The sequence below is a fragment of the Sinocyclocheilus anshuiensis genome, unplaced genomic scaffold (genome assembly GCF_001515605.1).
Source record: "Sinocyclocheilus anshuiensis isolate Anshui unplaced genomic scaffold, SAMN03320099.WGS_v1.1 scaffold58, whole genome shotgun sequence".
Taxonomy (NCBI): Eukaryota; Metazoa; Chordata; class Actinopteri; order Cypriniformes; family Cyprinidae; genus Sinocyclocheilus; species Sinocyclocheilus anshuiensis.
Window position 1 is genome coordinate 2,913,576 of NW_015547688.1, and position 26,705 is coordinate 2,940,280.

The window sequence follows — 26,705 nt, forward strand, 5'->3', positions numbered from 1 at the left end:
ATTTTTTTTTTTTCAAATAAATATTTAAAATTTCTCCATTTCTCCTCATGTGTCAGGCTGGAAGACAACTCATCTGCTTTAGGATCCTCACAGTGGTGAAGTGTGCTTTATCTTACAGTGTATTACAGCATTAAAACTGTCGTTGCACTGGTTTCTTTCTAGACTCCTGCTTCAGAACTTGTAGGAGACTTGAAAAAACATCGCGAGAGAGCTGGTTGACATGGTTGAGGCTGCTGGGATCCACATATATCACCCACAGAAAGCAAAAGTGGCACTAGGAGTCCAGAGGGCAAGCACTCCAAAACCTTGTTCATCAAAGAGAATAGTGCATACTATCTTTTCTTCTTGTGCAAAGTCTCACAACAACACAGCCTTCACATTTCTGATGAGGCACGTCTCGTCTCATTATTTAGTCACAGTGTTGTTGCGAACTTTGACACAACAAAGATGCCTCCCTGCCTTTGTACTACTGTCACTCTGTCTACATCCCAAAGCTAGCTGACAGTCTCAGGACCCAAAGCCACAGCTGTCCCAATCACAGTCTGTCCACCGTGTCGCAAAGATGCCCTAAAATGTGGCTGAGGAAAGAAAGCAAGATCAGATGTATACTATTCGCATTCACTAGGACTTTTTTTGGTTCGTTTAGTTTGATTGACAGTAATACTCGGCGTCTACCGTCTAAGGTCTAAGACGGGCCTGTGCCTTCCCTTACAGCTATAAAGAAGCTTTTATAGATGCCTTCCCAGTGAACTTGTAAACTTTGCCCGATAGTTTTTTCCTCCAGCACTATTGAAGTTTATATTTCAGTGATTGTAGCTGTAATGGTTTGTTGCTGTAGAGGCTTCAGGATACACGTCTTACCCAGTGTGTTTGTACGGAAAAGAGCAATGGTTTTGTTCTAGTCCACATTTACCAAAATTGCATTCATTTTCAGGCCATGCATTCTCTGAGAATTGAACACTTGCTTGAGCTTCAGTAAGGATGTCTGATTCTGCTCTTGATTTTTGAGGAAGGCTGCATTCATGCAGAGTTACACTCCAGCCTGCTCCAAAATACCTGTCTGGAAGCTTCTAGTAAGTTCAGATGAAAGCAGATGCCCTCCTGAAGAACAGTGTGCATTTACTGCTAAATTGTGACCATATTTTTTACTGCTAAACCATATTTAAAAATTAGTTTAGCATGTGCATGATAATGATGCATCACCCAATAAACTACTATTAAGGGAAATAAATGGATGCATTTGCTAATTTAGTTTTAATGCACAAAATGGAAAATCATCAAAGGAGGCCATCCTGCCCCACTGGGGTAGGATGGCCATGTGTCATTTATAATTATTTATTTTTTTATTTATTTTTTAAATATTTATGTGGAATAATAATGTTCTGTGTGAATGCATGAATTTTGACTCTAGTTATAATAATGATGATAATTGTATATTTTATATCCTATATTTATTAATAGAAGAGTTGTCGTAATAATAACAAACTGTGAATTTTGATGGAATGTTTCTGCTGAATTCACCTATGGGCTATAATGAATAATGTATTTCATGGAATTAAATAAGTCCATGCTCCATGAATTATAAATAATTATTAAATTAAAAAATTAAACACAAGTCAAGGGTCTAACTTAAACTAACATTTACGTTAGATAAAAAAAAAACCTTTAAATAGTATGTTCGTTCACACTTTGTTTGTAAGCAACTGAAAAAAGCACAAATGTCAGGGCATGTCAAAACTTTTCCAGGGCCCCAAAACACCCTTGGACCTCAGAGGGTTAAGGTCCATTTCTCGCTATTAACAAACCATTAACTATGACTTTTGCCTCAATAAACTCCTAATGTGCTGCTTATTAATAGTTAGTAAGGTAGGTGTTAAGGTTAGGCATTGGGTAGGATTAAGGATTTAGAATATGGTCATGCAGAATATGTGCTTTATAAGTACTAATAAATAGCCAATATGTTAATAATAGTCGCATACTGTTTATCGCCTACTCTATAGTAGGGAAGTATGCAGCCCATCTTTTCCTAATCCTCAAGACCTTAATTAGCTGGTTCAGGTGTGCTAGGAGCTAAGCTGTGCAGGAACATGGCCCTCCAGGACCAGGATTGAACACCTTTGTGCTACAGGAACCATTCATTTCCTCAAGTTCTCTTGAATGATCCAACAAAACATCACCTGTCATGCCCTGACTTGCATTCTCCCCAACTGTATTGGTTCATTTATTTATTCTCTCTATATCTCTCGGCACAAAAGTAACAATTGGTTTAATCTTGTGTTTGGTACTGTCGAGCCCCCGCTACATGCCAGGGCTCTATTATTTAGTAGAATAGCGTGGAACAAAGAATGAGAGGAAGTGAAGGCCCACATGGGTGCAGCAGTGTTTATTTATCTCTCATAGTTCTGCTGCTCTGCTGAGGTGTTCGGTAACCCTCACCCTGAAGGTATGCAATGCAGCTAATGAAAAAGACTTGGCGGTTTTTGATCCAGTAAAGGAGGCTATTTATTTCATTTTTATGGGGGTGGAATAAAAAGCATATGCATTAAAAGTTAGCTTTCTGGAGATAGTTCAAACCCTGGAGTTATGTGGTCTACTGTGTTTGGCGCTGCGAGAGGCACAAAAAACCCATTTGATGTGACTTGAAAGTTGTGTACGGATGCAATGCGTTCGGTTGCTTTGTCGAACGGTATTTTAAGCAGAACTTTTTAGATGCTGAGTTGAAGAGGTTGGAGTTTCGGTGAGAGCTTTACCCTGTAACATTACTACAGTCTTCAATATTTAAAGTGAGAAACTATCTTGTTTCCATTCTCTGAACCGGACGGAAATATCCCTTCAGACTCGTTTATATTTGATTGTCTGTATTGATGTGAACCTGAATATTTCATTGAAGGAAACTAAAGGAGATCCTTCAGCTCAGCTTGCCTCAGATATTGATTAGCGAGATGTTTAGATTTATCTGCCATCCTCTAACACAAACGTGTTAGATGTTAATGCATAATTAACCGTTTTTTTTATTATAGCAGCCGAGGGAATGGCAGCTTTTACTTAGACATTATGAACAGTACTAGAAGTTAGAAAATTGGCTATGGATTGGCTAGCAGGGATGTGTGGAGAAGCAAACAAGGTAATTTTTCACCATGAAACAAAAGCATATTCATGTAAAACATCGCTAAAAGACAGATTTTGTAAGCGTTAATGTGCTCCTGCCAAAAACATACAAGCTTTGCATTTTAAACAGACTCTGCCGAGATTCTTTACACGCACCGATTTAGAAATACTACTGATATCTCAATATCACCCACACTTATGTTGCTTTAACAGAAGAGGTTTTGAAGCAGACTTGTTATATATGATTCAAAATAAAGTCTTAAAGTCTAAAGTTTAATTGATGTGAAAGCCAATGTCAGGGTTGTATGTCATTCAGAATTAAATTGAGATTAAATTACAGTTTAATTTGAATTGAGGTATCAAACAGTATTCAGAATAGTATTTCAAATTTGAATATTTAGAAAAACTTCGAAAATTGGCTTAAAGTTTAAAAAGCCTGAAATTTGAAGGTTTATAGTTCTTAAAGAGCAATAGATTGGTAGACAGTTAGAACGATAGATTTAGAATTGCAAATTTAGAATTGAACTGCAATCATACTGAACTGCACTATGATTTGTTGTTAATTTTACTACAGTTGGAATTGAACTGCTATTGATAATATATAGTAGGGTGACCATACGTGCCATTTTCCCAGGACGCGTCCTGGCCAGGATTTCTATATTGCCTAAAATATCTAGGTTTTGGCTTTGTTTGCGTGTGCAGACCGATCGGTGTATGACATCAAAATACCTCGAGAGCAGTTTGAAAGCATAAGGAACCGTCTGTATGGTATTTTGATGTCATACATGGGAAAATGGCACGTATGGTCACCCTAATATATATTGTGTTTCCAGGAGCCCCATGCAAGTTTTCTGTGGTTCTGGCCAACACAGCACAGACCAGCGGGGATGGTTGAGTTCGGGTTCTGATAGGCCATTAGTCATGATTCCCGTGGTCATAGGGTTGAGTTGGGCTGAGGGATGGATGAGGCAGCAGGCTTATCTTCACTTGTACATCTCAGCCTACAAATGGCCAGCACATTCATCACAGAGGAGACTGCAGCGGACTGTTGCTTTTAATGGATATTAAGGAAGCAGACGCTAGATCTGCTAGAACTGTGGCCTGGATATGGTCTGGCAGAGAGATTTTCTGCTGTCATTGCATTCACACCATTGATCGTCTGGGCTCCGGGACAGCTCCATCGTGTTTGTGTGAAAGTGTCTCAGTGTGCTGTGATACATAGCAATGCAGGAGAGAGAGAGGAGAACAGACATCAGTGCACTTCTTGCCTCTGTCTCTGTCTCGTCTCATCTGTTCTCTTCTCGCCTTGTCTCTTAACACGTCTTCTCATTTCCTTTCAAATAATCAAATACTAAAAAATAAGTTTTGTTTATTTTGTCCCATCTTTTTTTTTCTGATCTGGTGTTTTTGTGTGTCAACTCTACCCTCTTTTGTCATCTCATTTTGTGTCCACCCCTCCTGTCTCTTCTCTTCTCTTCTCTTCTCTTCTCTTCTCTTCTCTTCTCTTGTCATTTCTTCATGTCTTGTCTTCTTTAATCTTTTTTTCTAATTTTGTCCCCTCCCCACTATTTTGTCTTATCTCATCTCTTCTCCTCATCTGTTCTCCTCGTTTTTTTTCTTGTTTCTTCATGTCTCTTCTTGTCTCTTCTCATCTCATCATGTTGCTTTACATCTGTTGTTTCTACTAACCTCTCGTCGTCTCCTTATGTCTCCTATATTCTAATTTTGTTCATTTCTCACTTTATAACTTCACACTGAACACTTTCTACAGTATAAAAGTTGGTAGGCAACAGAATCTGGAAGCAGGCAGTCTGTTCTGTTTAGTTGTGAGGGGTCAGGTTGAAGGGACAGGCAGATTTGGGGATGTTCTCTCTTTTAGTTTGGGTTGAATTCCATAGAGAACACACAGGGCGGTCTGGGCTTCTGGTTCAGCAGCTTTCAGAGAAGCTGTACTTCATCTGTACTTTGTACGTGTTTCTGAGACACGCGTGACTCCGCTCAGAGTACGGCAGAGGAAAAGGCTTGACTCATGCCTGCAGACCACCTTAGGCATCTGAGCCTGAAACAAGAAAATTGCCATGACCTGATTTCATTCACTTTGAGCATTTATTTGTTTGATCCTGGGGCTAAATGGGAAAAGCAGACACAGTGTCACTCTCTGTGGCCTCCTGTATGGCCCTGGAGCTACTTTCCCAAGTTCTTTTACTGCTTTGTAGTCTCACATAAACAGACATTTGCACTTGTCTTTTTTGCTCAGACCCACAGCATATTTTCTGGCATGATAGTTTGCCTATATTTTATCTTTCAGATAGACTTTGATCTCTTCTTTTGCGGCATCACTTAGAGGCACACACCGCGCAGACGGCATATTCCATGATTCCGACATAATTCCGGGTCACGAGGCCTCAAGGCAGCGGTGCTTGTGTCTCTCTGCCTGCTCCCTGGGCGTCAATGCGGTAAGCTTTTCTGTCCTCAGATGTGGGTGAGAGAGTTTTCCAAGGCCCGAGAGCATCATAAATCAAAACGCAACATCAGATCCACGCAGCTGGGCTCCCAGGAACTAGGAGCACAATATGAGTTGTTGACATTTTAATTACTTTGTCATACATCTCAGACTGGTAAGCCTATTTTAAGAGCGTAATTTATGGCAGTAAATGAAAACAAATATTCTCTAAACCATCCTTCTGAAAGCTGGTTCTTGCCATGTTGATTAATGTAATATCTCTCTAGCGGTCTGTCCAGTGCCCAAGAGAATTAGGTTCTGGACCCTCTCCGACGTGTGCTCATTTTGTTACAATTCAGAGGCTTTTGAATGCGAACACACTGAAACGGCAGGTAAACAATATACAAAAACTCTCAGAAAGTAATTCATCTTCAATTATGCCTATGACTTTTTTTCCTCAAAAAAGTCATTTTTCTTTTAGTTTTCAAAATAGAGATGATAAAAATATTAAGGCATGATTGTCAGAGCGTATCTCAGCAAATTTATCTTTAGATTTGATTCTCCTTTATTGGAAATGGCTGGCCGGTTAAATTGGTGCTTTTTAGCCTGGCGGGTGCACAGCCTTTTCAACAAATCGAAACGGTCGTCCTCTTTGAATATTTAGATTACCTGGGCTTCCCGGCACCTTTCCTAAGTGGATTAACATTTCGCGTGGCTCCCAACCTGCATTTTTAATACGTTGTGGGCTGATATCAAAGAGTCCTCAGGGATCAGAAACAAGCATTCCCATTATCTTTCCCACTGTGCTTTGTTTACCAAACTGCGAGCAGGGGCCATTTATCTAGACAATTGTAATGGAATCCAAACTAGCTGGACTAATCATAAAATCATTTTATACACAAGTCGCATTGATTCAGCTCGCAGCTTAAACCAGGTAAACGCTCGGGCCCCCGCTCTCTCTGCTGGCAGCGTTACACAAGATCACACATGCTGCTATTAGGTCCTTAAATCATCATGAAGTTGAACTGTTTATGTACACATCGGTTCGGAGCCTCTGATGCTTGCCAAGCCATTTCAGCCGATGCATATTTAATAATTAAAAGTCCATCAAGGCGGGCCGCTCTGACCTTTCAAAGCCGCCACTGACATCTGTGAAGGGTGCCTTTATTTCCCAGATGCAGCCCTGCCTGGATCCGCAGCCAGGTGTCAGGGTGCAGACAGCGATGTAATGCATCCTCATCAGTGGATCTCCATCCCTCGCAGAACCCCCTCCCCACCCAAGCACCAACTTTTGATGGATCTCTTTATGTTAATCTGCACTTAATCATGAAACGGCAAACGGAGAACTAAGCAGAACTGAAGCTCGCTCTAATTACACGTCAATATTGCCCGCCACGGAAGCGCAGACAGCCCTCTTGTTCCTACTTCTGCTGCATTTATTTTTTGTATTTGTCTATTTGCAAACGTCTCTGCGACTTGACAATCTTTTGTAGGGATCTGTCTTGTAAATTTGTATTGACTGCGGCGCTTGTACTCGCGGCGTGTAGGAAGACCCTACAGGTCCCGCGGAGCCGAAAAACTAATCATAAGTCTCAAAGCATCCCCGAGTCGTGCTCTGCCTCTCAAGGGCTTCTTCGCGGTGGTCACGCCTGAGCAGAAAATCTCTTAGACAGCAGTGATGTGTAATTGAGGATGTCATCAATTAATCAAAAAACGAGGGAGGAGAAAGACTATGCATGAGGAGTAGGAGTCAGGGCTGGAGATACGCAATCCGTGCCTGCTTTCATCTACGGCAATAAAAAGAAAACAATTCCATCCAGCCTACGTGGAGTCATGGGTTATCAAAGCGCCATGTTCTCGGCTGGTTTGAGATGGTAATTTTGCCTTAAAGAGGCACAGGGAAACTGACACCTGAATAAATTGACAGTGATACACATCTGCCACTTAGTGTCTTTCCTAAAAACTTTGGATTGATGGATGAAGTATGACTTGTTCTTATTAATCATTAGCGCGATAGCAGCGGCTCTGACTTCAGTCTACAAGTGTCTGAATAAGATAAACCCTTATTAAAGGTATAGTTCACTCAGAAATACAAATTTTACCATCGTTTACTCACCCTCGTGTTGTTCAAAGCCTGTTTGACTTTCTTTTTTTCTGTGGAAAACAAAAGAAAAGAAAATACTGGTTGTTGTTTTATATATGTAATTGTTGGGGCAAAGAGCTTTCAGGGATCTCTTAAGGTGACAGAATCTCTATAAAAGTATTGTGAAAGTCCAAAATTGATGTTGTAATACACTAAAACCTTTCTTTACTTCCAGTGAGTTTTTTTGTGAAATTGTTCAAATGATTTGCTCTTTGAAAAAAGGCAACTCAAAAGAATCTTTTCAATTATTATAAATTATATATTATATATTATCTATATACAGTGTGTGTGTGTGTGTGTGTGTGTGTGTCTGTGTGTGCTACTGTTCAAAATTTTAAAATCGAAAATTCAGTAATATTGTGAACTATTGTTGCAATTTAAACTGTTTTCTGTTTTGATGTATTTTAAAATGTAATTCACTCCAGTGATGGCACAGTTGAATTTTCTGAGCCATTACTCCAGTATTCAGTGTCACATGATCCTTTGATTCTGTGCATTTGTTGAAACATTTCTCATTATTATCACAGTTGAAAACATTTGTTTGTGATTCATGCCAAATGAACTGTTTTTGTAATATCTTTATGAGCATTCTATGGACTTTTTCAGTGAACTGTTCCTTGTTCACTTTTTCCCAAGTCTGGGTCTCAACAACCAGCTACCTCACTTAGATACTCGCCTGTAGGTTTATTCCCACCAACAGCGGTATTCCTGTCCATAATGACCCTTACCGCTCATTGATTCTCAGCTTGTGTCAGAATGAGGGATCAGGTACATTGAAAACGCTCAGAGCCCCATGAAATTCCTCCACGCCAGACGCGTGTCCCAGTCAAACCCAGGGCACAATGAGTTCACAGCAAAGCTAGTTTTATGGAACCCAATATACATCAGTTAAGCACTAATTAAAATGCTGTCACTCTATTGCGATAGTGGAATTTGTTAGGGTACCAGACTAATTGTCAATAATGGTTTAACATAGCTGTATTTCATTTGCTTTGTTACTCTCCACAGAGCCATAACGTTGGAGAACCAGCTAGTGGTGCTCGCCACGGCTGCGGCGGACGCTGGGAGGTACTACGTACAGGCTGTTAATGAGAAGAATGGAGAAAACAAGACAAGCCCATCCATTTACCTGAATGTGGCAGGTAAGTTGAGGGGGGGATGAATCTCACTAGATCATTTCTATTACCCTGCAGTTACTGTCACATGGCCAGCCAATGATGCAGCCCAGACAGATCTATCGACCAGACGTGGGAGTTATGGCCTTCAGTTTGTCCGCTCCCTCTTTTGTTTTTGCCCACATGTTGTAGGTGCAGTTTAACACGCTTGCATCAGAAGCGCCTGTATGCCGGCATGCAGATGCGAGGTACCTGTAATTTCCACTCCCTCAGGGGGCCGTTTAATGCGGTGCATTCATCAGAGAGGAAGGGCATCAGTGGAATGACACACAGAAACTGTTTGTTCCAGTGACACACTTGGATCTGCCAGCTGAACGTTGTTTGGTTGCTGTAGTCGTAGCTGCTTTGGCAGGTGCTACTGAGCGTTGCCGGCTTTCACAATACTAATGTGCACGTCCCACTCATGCTTACACAGCCAGTGGTGATCCATCAGAAATGGCTCAAAAATGTATTTAGTATGAAAGTTAGAACTGGTTTGATCAAATTAATTGTTGGTTTAATCAATTTACCTACTAATGTGCATAACTCTTATCTATGTAATCATGCTGACAGCATACAGGCTTCCCTCATCAGTTCAGACCAATCGAAATGGATGTTCAACTGATGTATAGTCATTTGCTTCTTTCCAAAATATGGCCAAAGAGGTGAAAGGGAGTATAAATTAAATTAGCCTGCATCAGAAATAACCAGTCATTATCAGAGTACCATTTCAAGCCAATTAGCTCTTCACTATTGCTTTAGTGCATTCATCAAGCCTGCTTGTGGTTAATGCAACAGGTGAAGAGAGACTTCTAGTTTTTAGGCAAAAGTGGAGATGAAATGCATATTATTAAAGGATCTTAACCAAAAACAGGCCAGATATAAATGTTCCATAATAAGGAAGCAGAGTCCATTAAGTTACAAATGTTTATATTATAGGACTAGGACAATAAATTGATGCATCGCGAATCGAGAAATGATTCTGCATCGATTCTGAGATTTTCCGAAGGCATCGCAATTCTCTCTAGAATCGATTCTGAGCTTAGTTTTTAACAGCAGATGGCACTGTGTGCTGTAGAAATTAACGTATTCTGCTTGCTTCCAGTTCCTTACACACGCACCATTTGAACCTAAAATAATCCTTCATAAAGTTTGAAAAGTTTGAAGCGAATTACAAGAATGTTCACAGTGGGCTGTATTAATCTCGCATCATAAAAGCATAAAAGCCGATGTGCAAGTACATTTAACCACTTGCATTACTCAGCCGAACGCACAAGCGTTCTTCTTCGTGAGCATTTGAGTGTGCGGTTAAAAACTAGCCTAGAGCGCCATCTGCTGTTAAAAACTAAGCTCAGAATCGATTCGAGAGTAGGGTGGCCATATGTGCCATTTATACGGGACACGTCCTGGCCATGATTTTTATATTGCCTAAAACATAAAGTTGTTTGACCAATAACATGGAGGTATTGTACATAATCGACCAATTGTGGTGTGTCGCACGTGAGAAGGTGAGAACGATCAAAGCGATGCAAATACGCGCATATGTTTGTTCGTTCGTTCGACTTGAAGCTGGCACCGATCGTTGTGTAGTTTCACGTAGCCAGACCTTCAGGCTGATGGCTGAAGTCTGGAATCCATGGCAGCTTTCATTGGCCAAGGCCAAGCCCATGAGGCCGTTTGACTGACATGTCAAACAACCAGTCACAGTTCGTTTCGTTCAGCGTCACGTTTCGGGGCATGGAAATGTCGCCACAATAACAGACCGGTGTGTAAAACTCTCATACGTATTTTAAAGATTCCATGTCGCAAACTTTACATATTTCACATACTTTTGAATATCTAGCGTTTAGTTGATCCTGATATGCGCTCGTCGTCACAGTTGTAAACACGACGGCTTTCTTCTTTCGTTGGGCGTGACGTCTGAGGCTGAGACTAATCGTTGTGTAACACCAAAGTACCACGAGAGCGATTTGAAAGCATAAGGAGTCATCTGCTCTGCTCTCTAGCTCTCGTGAAATAATGTCATACAACAATCGATCTGCACAGTGCAAACAGCCGAAACCTGGATATTTTAGGCAATATAGAAATCCTGGCAAGGGTGTGTCCCGTAAGAATGGCCCGTATGGTCACACTATTCGAGAGAGAATCACGATGCATTCCGAAAATCTCAGAATCGATCCACGAATCACGATGCATCGATTTATTGTCCCAGCCCTATTATCAGATATTATTATATAAATTATATTTATATTATCAAAAGTTTAAGGTCAGTAAAATTGCTTTTAAAAGAAGCCTTTTACACAAAGCCGCATTTATTTGATCAAATATTACAGTGTTAAAATATTAAATAATATAACAATTTAAAATATATTTTTTTATTTTAATATATTTTAAAATGTGATTTATTCTTGTGATGGCAAAGCTGAATTTTCAGCATCATTACTCCAGTCTTCAGTGTCACATGATTCTTCAGAAATCATTCTAATATGCTGATTTGCTGCTCAAGAAATATTTCTCATTATTATCAATGTGAAAACAGTTGTGCTGCTTAATATTTTTGTGGAAACCTTGATACATTTTGTACTAATTTCCCCTATTTTACATTTAGATTGCCTTTGTCTTCATCTAATCTCATATTAAATTGTTCTTTAAAAACATTAATAATTCAGTAATGCTGTTAAATGTAATTTTTAACAAATCTTAAAATGCATTCATACTGTACATTATAATTTTGTGATGCATAAGTAAAGTTTTAAATACATTTTAAATAAGTACTCATTTAAAAGTATTAATTTTAGTGTTAATTTGTAAGTTTTTTAGACAAAACCGTTTGAAATTTTAATATCAACCATTTATTAGTTATTGACCATAACAAAGTGATTAGCTTATTGGAAACATCCAGAATTTGACTGTAATACACTCTTGGCAGTGGCAGTGATTCGCTCACAGGCTGTGGATTACATCATTGACCTCTGGGAAATGGCAGTGAGCTAGAATTTGATGTGAGATGAAAGAACATGGAACTAGCATTATTTTTTCAATACCAGATGAAACCAACTTGATTATTTGAAGAGTATAAATGAGCAGGAGGCTGGAGGCCGCTAATAAAAAAAAAAGAGACCGGCGCTGAGCTGCTACGCCAACTGCAGAGTTAATAATTCAATTGAATTATGAGTTTTAATATCCTGATGAATGGAGTGCATTTAAACTAGTCTTCAATAAAAGCCTTTAACGCGGTTCTCTCTTCGTTTGCTTTTCAACAGCTCCGATTTTCAGATTATCATGCGGTACAGATAACGTACAATTGCATTCATCGTAATGAGCATGTATCAGTGTGTATAGCTCTGTCAGAACCAGGGATTTGTTAGGTTGCAATGATACTTTTTTGACGCTGTTGAAATTAAGCAGTTAATTAATTTCCCCATTGAAGTGCTAATTCCCCTGATATTTGAGGAACAATAGAGCTGAGCCCAGATGAAGGGGTCTATCATCATGTGACTGCACTGTGGCATTTATGCCCAACATCTCATTCTATTCTTCACGTTCTCAGGAAGTAAACACGGAACGACAGACAGCAAAATAAAGAGTATCCGGTGGGAAGCAGCCCCCTTGAAACCCTTTTTAGTTACATTAACAGACAGCAGATGAAAGCTTGTACTGCCCTTAATGTGCGTTAAGTACAATTCAAATGTCAAGACTGCCCTTGTGGCATTTCCTGCTTTTCGAAAATGAGCATTCACCTCAGAGCTGCAAGGCAAGTGCTATGAACGAAGCAAATAATAATGACCTGTGAAGAACCATGGCCTTGGTCTTATTGTAATTAGCTGTGTTAGCTTGCTAGGACAAGTGTCAAATCTCTGTGTGTTCATGTAGAGGGTTTTAAGGGCCACTGTGAATAAATCTATATTTAATTTCAAAGAGACAAGATAGTCACATCGTTTTGTATACATTTTATTCAATATTCAATATCCATATTTAATATTCAAATCGATGTGAACATTACGTTGCACTAAACAGTTTTTGTTTCATTACTCTTGCACAGAAAGTCCAAAACAATTCATAGACGTAATAATAACTTATGACATGCCAGGAAATCCCTAATATGGACAAAGGCATCCAGCTATCGCTGTAGGTAATCTGATTAAAAAGCAACATTTTGACTGATGAAACGTGAAGACAATAAATACACGATTGTGACAATATATGGTTTATGTGTGTTTTTCCAAGTCATCTCCAGGTAATAATTAAATAAAGTATATGAATGATGCAGTGCTAATTGACATATCATTTATTACATTAATATATTTTCTGCCTTATTTTGTGATAAAAATAGAAAAAGTGTGAGTAGTATATAGGCTAAACCAATTATAAAATTGTCATTAGGAAAATATAGGCAAAAATATGATAGAATACAGATTTTTGGTTATTGTCCAGCAGTGTATTTGATTTCTTAGCCAATTAAAAGTAAGAGAGAAGACATTTTTGTTATTCTTTATTTATTTATTTTTTCCCTGATTGAAAGACAGACCTGAGCCATAAATATAGGGGCCAGGGGTGGATTGTTTTCACCTAGAACAATAGCTATATTAGCATCCACGTTTATTATAAGCATGCACTGCAGTTTTGTCATTTACCCCTGCTCAATCTGTGGATTCTAATTGGTTGTCAGTGATTTTATCCTTCATCAGCTGGAAAAACTGTTTTGAAAATGTTGTGTTATTGCTATAGTTGTGGTGTAGAGTGTACCAATGGTAGTTTTTTCTGCAGTAAAGTCTAAAAGTAATTCCAACTTTCCTCATTCCTCTATGTCGTTATTGTTATAGCTGTAGCCTGGATGTCTCTATTATCTTAAAATTAGAAAGATCATTAAAACTTTATAGTTATAGTTATTGTTATAGTTATCATCCCTGGTGTGAATGGGCCTTTAAGCCAATAAGCAAACACCCCTAGCAATCACATGACCACACACTGGCAACCCACACAACATCCTAGCATCTTGGTGGCTAGTTTGAGAGTTCATTCCTTACTTTATAGATTCATATTCTTTTCAGAGGCATTTTTTTCTTGCCTCTTTTCTTTTTCTTGCTTAAAGGTGATCATCCATCCAATCATAAATGAGTTATTGTGGATCACACTGAAAAGCTTTTGTCAGATGCGACATGGATTCCATTTGGCAGCATCTCCCTTAGGCTCCATGCTGTCGCACTTTCATTATTCCTCACACCTGGCTTCAGAAAGGTCAGCCTGGTTGAATAAGCCACATTGGAGCATGTGATCACGGCTGATTAATTGATAACACTCAAGAGAGCATGTTGTTACAATTCAGTATTAAGAGTGGGACGTGATTTCAATGGGCCGATGTAAAGGATCACCTTGAGAGTTGCGATTTTAACAGTTGCATTTTATGGAAATTATTGATTTCGTCAGTAAGAGAAAAAGTGATTCACTGATGCATTGGGATTCTTTCTCAAATGATTCTGGATCAATCCATAAAGATTCTTCTGCTACCCAAATAAGATATATTTCAGATATATTTGTATTCAGAATCTTTGTGAATCATTTTGGAATTGCATTGTGACTCCCTAAAACGAATCAAATCTTGAGAGGCCTAACGATTCTTACACCTGCCCTTTACTAGGGGCTGAATTTATTGGACCATATTGTCTTATAAACGTGTGGACGTGGTTCCTCTGATACAGATGATTTATCTGAATGTGGTCTGCCTGTCATCCTGCCTGGCAAAGGCAGCATTTTAACTCTTACAGCAGCTTGATTTATTCGAAAGGAAATAGGCTTCGACTAACCAGCTCAGTCATTATTTGCCGTTACTAATGATCTCATTTGGAGGCAACCGTGTGTTTAGTTCTGTTTCATTTCTCCTGGCTGAAATAATAATCCACCATTTTAAAACAGAGATGGCACTTCTGCCGAGATGTGTCCATTGTGTGATGTTTCAGTGTGGATAAATAACATTGAGTCTCACAATCGAGATGCATTTCTACAGGTGGCTTTCCAGGCTTGCTTTCATAGAACTTGGCATACTTGTGCTCTGCATTCACAAAAATACATGACACAATAGGCACTTGACAGCAGCATTATGCTGAGGCATCATCATATGAATGCTGAAAAATTCTTAAGTACTTTGGTTTTGTTTTCCAGTAAAAATATTGTAGCATCCTTATTACTTTACTGTTATTTATAAGTAACAATATACACAGTTGTTGAAAAGTTTGATTTTTTTTTTTTTTTCAAAGTGACAGTCAAGATGCTGGTTTTCTTTTTCAAGAAAAAATAAATGTTGGTCTTTTCAACTTTTCATCCATAAAATAATTCTGAAAATCACAATTGTCACACAAATATTAAGCAGAACAACTATTTTCAACACTAATAATAAGAATTGTTTCTTCAGCACCAAATCAGCATATTAAAATGATTTCTGAAGGATAATGTGACACTGAAGACTGGAGTAATGATGCTGAAAATTCAACTTTGCATCACAGAAATAAATTACATTCAAAACGTTATATCATGTTATATTATATTATATATATTATATTATATTATATTATCGTTCCCTCGTTCCCTGATGGAGGGAACGGAGACATTATGTTGTGACGAAATATGGGGTTCTACCTGGAAGCCCCAATCACCTCTGACTTCAAGAGAAAATGCCAATAAAATTTGGCTAGTGGATTTTGCATACCTGAGCCACTCCCCGTGCACACGGGCATAAATAGACGACAGGTCCACTGTGACGACATATGGGGTCTATGGAAAGTGCCACAACCTGAACCCTGTCACAACCTTATGGCATTGCAAATGTTGACAAGCAGCCGCGTATCAGACAAATGCTACGCAAAGGTCATAACCTTCCCAGCGCCCCAGCGCAAATTTGCTAACCTTGGTACCCGCAGGGATCAAAGGTGAGTACATTGCTGCTGGTGATAGCCAAGCCGCTGTTCTTTTCACCACAGAAATTCTTAACAGAAGGGATTTCAACCTTCAATGAAAGATTGCTTCAAGTCTTTCCTATTTGTTGTTACAGCTTGGCAGTAACGATGGGGAAGCGAGCCTTCCTGAGAAGGGCACTATGGAGGTCACATCTTACCCGTAGAGCCTGACAGAATGGTCTGTCAAAGGGAAGACATGGGTTTACAGAGAGGGAAAACTTGCCGTGGAAGAATACACATATGGGATCGCCCGAAGGGAATCAAGCCATATGGACACCTAGCCCAGTACAGGGGCTGACGGGAGACCTGGGCAAGCTAACACCAATACTGGGCCTGGCGTCAGACTGCTCCGCCCAGTCTGACTGCCGGGGGTGCTGGAGGAACTCCACCAGGGTTCGCCATCTGGGGAACTTTACTGGAGGAGGAAAAAGGCGCTCGCATCCCGGGGTGACACCGCAGCAAGCGTGACACCGGCCAGCTCTTCCCACCACTTACCTGTTACCCAATACATGGGAAGAAACTGGCTCAACGAGGAGACTGTAAAATCTCACAAAGGTGTTCGGTGTCGCCCAGCCCGCAGCTCTACAGATGTCTGCCAGAGAGGCGCCGTGCGCCAACGCATAGAACAAGGGAACACTCTGTGTGGAGTGAGCCCTCACCCCCAGGGGGCACGGCTCGCCTTGGGACTGGTACGCCAAGGCGATGGCATCCACTATCCAGTGGGCCAACCTCTGCTTGAAGACAGCCTTTCCTTTCTGCTGATCTCCGTAGCAGACAAAGAGCTGCTCAGAGCTCCTGAAGCTCTGGGTGCGGTCCACGTATATGAGCAACGCTCTTATGGGACACAGCAACGCCAAGGCTGGATCTGCCTCCTCCAAGGACAGTGCTTGCAGGTTCACCACCTGATCGCAAAAGGGCGTGGTGGGAACCTTGGGCACGTATCCAGGATGGGGTCTCAGGACAACGTGAGAGTAGGCTGGCCCAAACACAAGGCACTCTTTGCTTACCGAAAATGCTTGGAGGTCCCCGACCCTCTTGATGGAAGTGAGCGCGGTCAGGAGCGTTGTCTTAGCAGACAGGAATTTAAGCTCGACTGAACCCATCGGCTCAAAGGGACCCCTCTGAAGTCCAGCCAGGACGATAGAGAGATCCCAGGAGGGCACCAGGGATGACCTAGGAGGATGTAACCTTCTGGCACCCCTCAGGAACCTGACGATGAGATTGTGCTTTCCCAGGGACCGGCCGTCTCATAGAGGGAGCTCTAGCCTGAGTGATGGTGTCCACCACTGCCTGTAGCAGATCACTTAAGTCTGCCGCGTCCCGTCCAGGAGCCACACATGGAGGTCCCAGAGATCTGGACGCGGGTGCCATATGGTGCCGAGCCCCTGAGAAAGGAGGTCCTTCCTCAGAGGGATGCGCCCGGGGTGGGGGGATGGGGTGCTGTCTCTACGTCGCCCTCTTGGACGATTTAGGGGCTGGCTGGGACACGGGGGGCGAGACGCTCGACGCGCCGGCCTAGGCATTGCTTCAGCACAGGGCAGAGCAGCTCTGGAGGACGTAGGAGGGCGCCCACGGCGACGAGCAGACTGGGGCCTCGCCCGCGGGGCAGTGGTGGCAGGTGGTGCATCCCGCCGGGGCAGGATGTGTTGAATGGCTTCAGTCTGCTTCTGCACTGCCTAGAACTGCTGGGCAAAGCCTGGGGAATGTCGACGTACCCCCTGGCCGCCCCGCCATCGAGGGTAGTGAGGACGGAGGAGAGAGACGAGCGGCTTCTGGACGTAAAAGGGGCTGTCCACGACTTCGTCAGCTCCTCATGCACCTCCGGGAAGAAAGGCACTGGAGCAGGTCACGGTTGTGAGCCATGTCCCGCCCCGAGAAACCAATCATCCAGCCGCGAGGGCTCGGGACTGGGCGGTCTATTGACCTCCAGCCCAATGCCCAATGCACGGCTGCCCGGGCAAGGATGGCCGTCAGCTCAGGGTCCGATTCGGCGGTGGCCACAACACCCAAGGGGGGCAGCCCCGCCAAATTTTCATCCTCGGAGGACGAAAGCACCTGTGGCCTATTTATACCCGTATGCACGGGGAGTGGCTCAGGTATGAAAAATCCACTAGCCAAATTTCATTGGCGTTTTCTCTTAAAGTCAGAGGTGATTGGGGCTTCCAGGTAGAAACCCATATGTCGTCACGACATAACTCGTAGTGACCGACAGATAGGGAACAAGACAAAGATACCAAATGATGCTAATTTATTCCAAAATGATCTCAAAGTGGCAAAAAAAAAACCTGAAATTAGAAATACACTTGTTGCATTCAATACAGAACACAATTGATAAAAATAGCTCATAAAAAGTTTTACCTGGAATTTGTGTGTGATATGTGTGTTTGTGCTAATTAGAGTCTTTTGCTACTTTAGCAACACGCTAACATCAACCTCTTCTGTACATGCAGAGCTCTGTTTGTGTGCTGCACATCACTCTGCCTACGTAGAACATCTCACATCAGTCACTTATGAGGGTTCATGATGTTTAGGATGCTGCTGTTGAAGGCAGTGAGCAGCAGGCAAGCTCATATAGTCTGGAGATTAACACAAACACAGGAAGCTGGTGTGGGTTTATATTTTCTAAATTATATATTTTCTTCTCTATTCCTATGAATTTCATTTTGAGAGTGGAGATGCTTTGCTTTCTGACTTCAACAGTGCTGCCCCGTTATATGAGCACCATGGTTTGTTAGCATAGGACAATATTTGGCCGAGATACAACTATTTGAAAATCTGGAATCTGAGGGTTCAAAAAAATCTAAATATTGAGAAAATCACCTTTAAAGTTGTCCAAATGAAGTTCTTAGCAGTGCATATTACTAATCAAAAATTAAGTTTTGATATATTTACAGTAGGAAATTTACAAAATATCTTCATGGAACATGATCTTTGCTTAATATAATCCTAATTATTTTTTTGCATAAACGAAAAATCTATAATTTTGACCCACACAATGTATTTTTGGCTATTGCTACAAATTTACCCCAGCGACTTAAGACTGGTTTTGTGGTCCAGGGTCACATATTATGCCCCCCTCACAGACCACATGAGGTTTTAATATGCTTTCATCTGCCTTTTAAATGAACCTCCTGTTTAAACATACTACAATCTATCTATGTAACGGTACACAAACAAGACGGTTCGGTTCGGTTTTGACGTCACGGTTCGGTATGGTTTCAGTACAGCTGGGGGAAAAAACTAAACATAAAATTGCTTTTTTTTATTATTAAACAGTGGTTTACTGAACAAATTGTTCTTTCTTTAAATAAATTCAATTATAATTAAAATTTTCTTAGTGATAAAAATTTACCTCAGCTTATTCACTAAACTATAGGGAGCCCTTTTATATTACTGTAAGATTACAATTAACAACAGAGACCAAACATAAGTTCTATTACTGTTTATTTTTAAATATAATAATCAGCACTCAGCTCAAAAAATGTATGCAAACATGTAAATTGCACATAATGCACATAATTCTAAATCATAAAACGTTTCTTTTCTTTTTTCTTTAAGCTGCCCCTGATGTAAAATAACAGGTCACCTGTGATCCTGAAAGAGCAGCTCTGTAAAAAAAAGTGCTCCCTTCAGGCCAGCGAAATATAATAACATTTCGACGATGTTTTGAATGAGCAGCTACCGTTGCTGCAGGGACAAATTTATGCCAAGCTCAGTCAGAGCTATGTGATAAACACTTCCACCTGCAGCCATCATTTGCAAGTCAGGTTCCTGTGCGGTTCTCACCCTGCGAGCGAGCCGAGGCTTCGGGTGAACACTAACTGAAGAATCGACGCATATCGACACAACTCAGAGTTCGACAGGAACAGCAGGACCATCAGGGGAGGGCGTGGGATTGAACCCCAGCATGCGGAATATTCAGGGAACGGCGTCGTTAAGATTTAATGAACACCTCCATAAATTTTTATCATACCCTTCCTGCTGGCAGATTACATTCAAACAAAAGCCGCTTTCCTGTGCCGTAAGCTGACCCAAGAGACTAAATATGATTAAAGCTGAGCCTCCTTCCCCATGTTATCTACCTTTATTTCTTTTTTTTCGCACTTATTGTTATTATCGCCTTCATCCCACCAGAATATCCTCTCCGCACCCCTCCCGCCCCACTTCCACCATCTGATTTCCTTGAGGGGTTGCAAATTAGCTCCGCCACTCCGATGAGGGTTTCATCCCTGACACTCAGCACCTTGTTTAATTGGCTATATCTTAAACAAATAGGTCCCCCGAGAGATCGTGTTTAGTTTGTAATATCTTAGATTTGATAACTTGTCACCTGTAATTTGAGCCGAGATTGATAGGAGGCGACAGCGGGCGATTTGAGGTGCTCTGATGGACCGTCTACTGGAGAAATCTGCCGTTTCTCCTAATTAGCGTGTGAAAGACGCACCAGGGTTTGGTGCTCGCAACAACTATTGACGGAGGAATAAGATGCCTGTCAGCTTTTCTGATAGTAGATGTTTATAGGTGTGGCGGCACTTAACCTTTTAAGATGATAACACGCTTGATTATGGGAGGCAAATCACAAGCGTCTTATCTGTCAAACGTTGGCCCCTCTTTGTGTTCTTGAGGAGATTTGCCGAATGTCATTGTTATTTTTGATAGTTTGCCTGAAGTAATGGAGGATGAAAAATCAAAAGTAGAGAAGAATGCATTAGAAATGCCCCACAGGGCCCAGCCTCAATTTCCTCTTCGATTACAGCATCGTCTGGACTTAATATGCTACCAAAAAATGAATAGGCTCACGACTTCAAAGTTGGAGAGAGGACAACATTATCAGCTTCCTAAACATAGCCTTTGCTAATAGCATTTTCAGCAAGCCAGATGTATCTTTATGGGATGGACATTAGAGTGCTTTTAATGATGATGTAGGAATTAAAGGGATAGATCACCCCAAAACTACAATTCTATCATCATTTACGCACCCTCATGTGTTTCCAAAGCATATGTTTTTTTTGTTTTTTTTACATAATTGTATCATTTAAATCTACCAGTATATTATTGTTTCCTTGTGGGTTATAGTACCAGGGCTCATTGTTTTAATAACTCATCCTTTAAAAAAAAAAAAAGAATAAATAAATAATAAAAATAATTAATTATTAATTAAAAAAAGTAATTTTATTTTATTTTGTATCATTTATTCACTTACTTGTTTTATTTTTTATTTTTAATATAATTTTTTATTTTTACTTTAGAAGTCCTCTTTGCATTGTATTAGGGGCAGCAGTGTTGAGTGTACATTGGTTGTACACTATAAAGACTGCATGGGTATCAAAAAGTGGGTATTAAAAGGTGAACTGTGTAGATTTTAACACTTTTTGTGATTACTACTTTGTAATGAAGTTATCACAATATTTGCAATATTTTATTTCTAATTAAAACAGTTATTTCACATTTTCTCATCAGAGGCATGCACTCTTTTCATTTCCATAAAGATCTTTTTATTCTCTTTTTTTATTTATTTTAATTAATAACTAACTTTTGTAGTTGCAGTAATAATGAATAGCTTGCCAACCATGTGGTTTCAGTAATTACCAGTTGGAAAACCATTCCATTGTTTTGTAATTGCACCATTATTAGCAACCACAGTGTTGCTTCTCTTAGTTTTCGGCCCCAGGAAACAGACTGAAGTTTTGTTTAACAGCAAGACGTAGTCATAGACATGCAATGCTCAAATATAATTGTGTTTTTAAATGAGACTTAAACTCACAAGCTGATATGCACAGCAGAGCATCCATTTGAGTGCGTGCATTTGAATACAGTCCAAGCCAATGCACCCTATGTGTCACTGGCAAGAATAATACTAACAATAATACTAATAAAATCCTCATTCGCTGACCCTTTCTCTTCCTGCATACAAATAGGAATGAGAGTAAACATGTTTATATCAACAGCTGCATATCTTTTGACAGGCCATGTTTCAGATTCAAAATTCAGATACTGAGCAATTTTTTGCCTGCCAACATTGAAAATATCAGGTGTTTTGGGAAAATAAGCAAAGGAGACATCATTTCTAAATATGCGACACTCTTGCCGTTTCAGCTAGCAGGTCTGTCCTCGGGTATCAACATGACAGCATGCGTTTCGGCTAGTGTTCATGCTACCACAGCTTTATGGTCAGCGTGAGTTAGTCTAGTCACTCTCTTGTCAGCTTGTCAGTCACGAAAGTATCGCTGGCGGTTGGAAGTAGGTCATGGAAGTACAGTGGTTAAGTCTGTTTACAGGAAAGTCTGCGTGTTTTGTTTCCTGCACCGCAACAAACACTGCATGTAAATGAGCGCGTTCATGGCGGGCCGATGCATCTGAGATATCTCCTTTATGAAACTCCAGCGTGGCGTGATTGTGATGTAAAAATGAACAGCCATCTCTTTTTGCGCGAATCACACTGCGTTCAGGGGCCTCTCCTGGCTTTCATTGTAGCAGTGCAGAGCCTCAAAATGTCGCTGCAATCATTGTTGTATATCCACAGTAGCATTCTATTTCATGGATTGCAAACAGATGGCAGATGGCATTGAAGTGAAGTGTTTGCATATGCAAAGAGCATCATTCCAACATCAGAATGGAACGGCGAGGAATATATATCTGGATATGCCTCCCCTCCATATATATATATATGAGTGCGTGTGTTGTGTTGAAGTCAGGCGGCATTCAGATGGCTTATTCTGTGTCTAAAAGACGTGCCTGGAAGCGATGATAACAAACTTTTCATTCTCAGAAAAAGTCAGTAATGCGTTTCCCCGGTAATAACATTTTTAGTGCCGTCTAACCTCTTTATGCCAGCGTTTGCAAGAAGTCTGCCTCGGCCATGCAGAGGAGACAATCCCTGATGAGCACAATCTTGTTTCATTGTGGACATATTATTTGCTTTGTGATTGTAATATCAAATCCTAGAAGACTGGCCAGCGTTTTAAATGGATAGTTCAACCCCAAAAAGGGACTTTTGTAATTATTTACTCACCTTAATGTCATTCCAGACCTGGGGTGCATTTCCCAAAAGCATTGTTAGCTAACTGTGGTCGTTAGTTCCATTGAAGTCTATTGGTAACGACGGAACTCGCGACCATAGTTGCTTTTGGGAATCGCACCCCTGAACGACTTTATTTCTTCTGTAGAACACAAAAAGAGGTAATTATCAGAATGGTCCTGCTGTTCTTTTCCATATAATTTAAAGTAAATTAATCCAAACTGTCAAGTTCCAAAATAAATAAATAAATATTTGTTAATAATAATAATTATTATTATTAACAATTAATTAATGAATTAAAAACATAATAATACCATAACAGTAGTTCAGTAGTCATTCGAAGCTGTTTATGGTATTATTATGTTTTTAATTAATTAATTAATTGTTAATAATAATAATTATTATTAATAGTAGTAGTAGTAGTATTAACATTATTATTATTATGTGTGTGTATGTGTATATATACATACATACATATTTATTTATTTATTTATTTCAAATATGCATCAGTTTTAAGAGCTGCAGCAAAAATAATACTTTGATTGAATAGTGCCTTAAAGGGATAATTTACCCAAAAATGAAAGTTCTCTCATCATTTACTCACCCTCAGTATGAGCTTCTTTTGAAGAATGTTGGTAACCAAAGAGTTTTAACATTGGGTTACCATTGACTTCCATTGTATAGAAAGAAAAAAGAAACAAAAGATCTTCTGTTGTGTTCCACAGAGAAAGTCATATAAGCTGACTATATAAGGAGACACGTGGGTACGTTATAGAATTTTCACTTTTGGGTGAACTACCCTTTAAATTTATTTAATTGTCTTTGCTCAAAGTCAGTCCAGTCACATGGGCAACTCTTATGCTGTTTTTTGTCATATTTAAAGCTTTGAACTGAAACAAGCAGCTTGGACATTCTACTAAACATATCTCACTGTGTTCCACAGAAGAAAGTAAGTCAAGCAGGTTTGGAACGAAATGAGGGTGGGTAAATGATGACAGAATTGTCATTTTCAGTGACCCGACCCTTTACTAAAGTTTGCTGTCAAGTGGAAAAAGCAGTTCTGATCTTGTGTCAGTGCAATAACTATACACACACTTATTGACTCCTCGACTCCTTATAAAACTCCTTGGCAAACAGAGGCATCATGGGCAGTCAGAGAATCAGTCGGCACCTCTCCTTTATGTTTCCATTGTGTATTCTTAAGATGATGCTTATCATTCCTCATTCTGTCCGTCTATATGAATTACCTCTGAAGCAAATTGCCGAAAGCCATTTTGCAATGCTGTCTGAACAATGGATGTTAATGCTGTGACTATAAAGGAGCACTTACCGAAATGCTGTTGGCATTTGCCATTGGATTTCAACCCAAGGCCAAGGGAATCATAAAAATCTATGCAGAGGGTATCTACAGCCGCTGATGACTGAGTTCCTGGAATGACTGCCGGATTGGACTGGCATTTTGTGACGGCTCAAATATGCTAATGGAGGTGGGTCATTTTACACACATTTGTAGAGCATGGAGCATTTAGACTGTTGTAATATTAGCGCAGAACGAGGCTGCACAGCGCCATCAGTGCAATTAAAGCATAATTAGCTTCAGCATGAGAATGAGGGTGTTCGCTTGCTCATTTAAAAGACATAGAGGGCGTTTGGGCAGATTACAACAACCCTGTCGTGGCCTTCATGCTAAGAATGATTTATGTTTGAGGAAAACTCATTCTTATTTGAAAAGAGGGTTATGGGGGAATTGCAGAGATAATTAAAACCAGTCTTGGAGTCATTTAGAGGAAATTTTACTTTGATATATATATAGCATGGTGCTGTTTGATGACCATGCTCATCTACATAGTGCCTGGGAAGCTACTTTGAAAGTTTAAAGGGATAGTTCAGCCACAAATGAATATTGTGTCATCGATTACTCACACTTATATCGTTCCAAAGCCCATAAGACGTTCATTCATCTTCAAAACAACCTACAGTTTGCGTTACTACTATACATTAAAGCTTGTTATTACGTATAAAATGCTGTATATGTAATATAGTTAATAAAACTATAAAACACAGGGACTCGAATGAATGGGTGTTTTTTTTAATTAGTTTGTTTCTGATTCATTCAGGAAAATCTTTCCTCTCAGCACTACTTTTGAGAGGGAGGATAGTTTGAGAATGAATTTGATTTATTAGTACAATTTCGTTGGCTGTAAAACCGTGCATTATGTAATATAAAAACCTTGCAGTGTCACATTACTTCTCCTTTCACTTTAAAGATATCTACAGTACGCTTTCCATATGAAAAAGTTGCTTGTTTGTTGGAAACTGTCTTGTCTTGAAAACTGAACCTGTATAATGCTAGTTACTTTGTTATCACTGCAATGGTATTCAAATAGTACTCCAAGTTACTTCAAAGTGTACCAGGATATTACCATTCTAAAGTCCAACAAAAATGTGAATGCAGTGATGCTTTTTGTTAGTGCCACTTTTAAAAGCATCCTCTGCAGAGGTGCTATATCTGGCTTTTAAAATCCATTTTACATTTAAATAGTTTTAAAAGTAGAAGTATTTTCCTGACAAACAGCAGTCCCTCTTTTTTAATTTACCTGCAGGGAACTGGGGATCGCTTTGAAGAGAAAGCAAAGAGAAACTCTTTTCCCTGACTTTCAGTTTCCTGTGCAGTCATAAAACGGGACGAGAAATGACTGGCTTTCTTTTTCCCCTCTATTTACCCTTTCTCGTGCACCATACAACCGGCCACCGATGGGGCCCTCAGGGACGGCAGCCATGCAGTCAGCAGTTAGACAGGAACTCTGCCGATGCCCCACCATTGTGTGTGTTTATGCACAAGTGGGCTGTGAATGTAACGGGCAGCCTTCATCATCGCTAAACCTCAGACCACACTCTTCCTGAGCCCGACTGCAGAGTGCTAATCTCCCGCTGTGTCTCAAGGGAAGAGCCCCTTGACTGCCAGATCATTAACCTCTCTCATAGAGCAAGCATGCTCACGTCCTGGCTGGGAAGAAATTCCAGACTCAAATCTGCATCCGTCTCTCATGTCTACTGCTGCTCTCATGAAGGAACAGTGCCATATTATATTATATTTCACTACTGTTCAAAAGATTGGGGTTAGTATAATTGTTTGAAAGAAATTACTTTTATTCAGCAAGGACACTTGATCAAAAGTCACAGAGACATTTACATTGTTAAAGGGGTCATATGATGCGATTTCAATTTTTCATTTCTCTTTGGAGTGTTACAAGCTCTTGGTGCATAAAGAAGACCTGTAAAGTTGCAAAGACTAAAGTCTCAAATCCAAAGAGATATTCTTTATAAAAGTTAAGAGTCAACCACGCCTACCTAAAACGGCTCGTTCTAACACGCCCCCACGTCTAGCCCGGGGTCGTCACATGTGGTTGCGGCAAGCCCGCCGGCCGCACCGTTCTCAAGCCCGCCCGCCGTTCCTCACTCAAGCCGGCCTCTGCTCACTCTAGCCGCCGGCCTCCGCTCACTCTAGGCCGCCGTGTGTGACGCTTATGGAGGACTGTTTCCTGATCCTGCAAGAGTAGAGTAAGTACTGTAAGTACCTTTTAATTTAAAGGATTTGCCACTGATTATTCAAATGCTAGTTTTGAGCAGTGTAGAGTAGCGCTTGTTTGTCATTTCTCCGATCACAAATGCAGACGTTTTATGTTTACGCGGCGCGGCGCGATGCAACGCATTGTGTAAAAAGACAGTATAAGTCATTATAATCTGTAATTATGTCCCCACTGGATGCAACAAATGCCTTGTTTAATTGGGTTTTATTGGTTTTGTCTCGCCGTGCCGGGAGACGGCATCAGAGTGTGTTAAGGGGTGTAACATTTCAGTCACACGCTTGAGGTATTCAGCCCATCAG

At 40.4% G+C, this 26,705-nt stretch overlaps 1 protein-coding gene across 4 annotated transcripts in view; it reads left to right on the forward strand.

Moving 5' to 3' along the window:
* LOC107703405 (protein sidekick-1-like) overlaps nt 1-26,705 on the forward strand; it is a 334,600-nt gene that overhangs the window by 183,795 nt on the left and 124,100 nt on the right. For all 4 annotated transcript variants that reach the window (XM_016506019.1, XM_016506020.1, XM_016506021.1 and 1 more), the window contains exon 5: nt 8,703-8,836. In XM_016506019.1, coding sequence (XP_016361505.1) covers nt 8,703-8,836 — 134 coding nt within the window. The remainder of the gene's footprint in view (nt 1-8,702; nt 8,837-26,705) is intronic.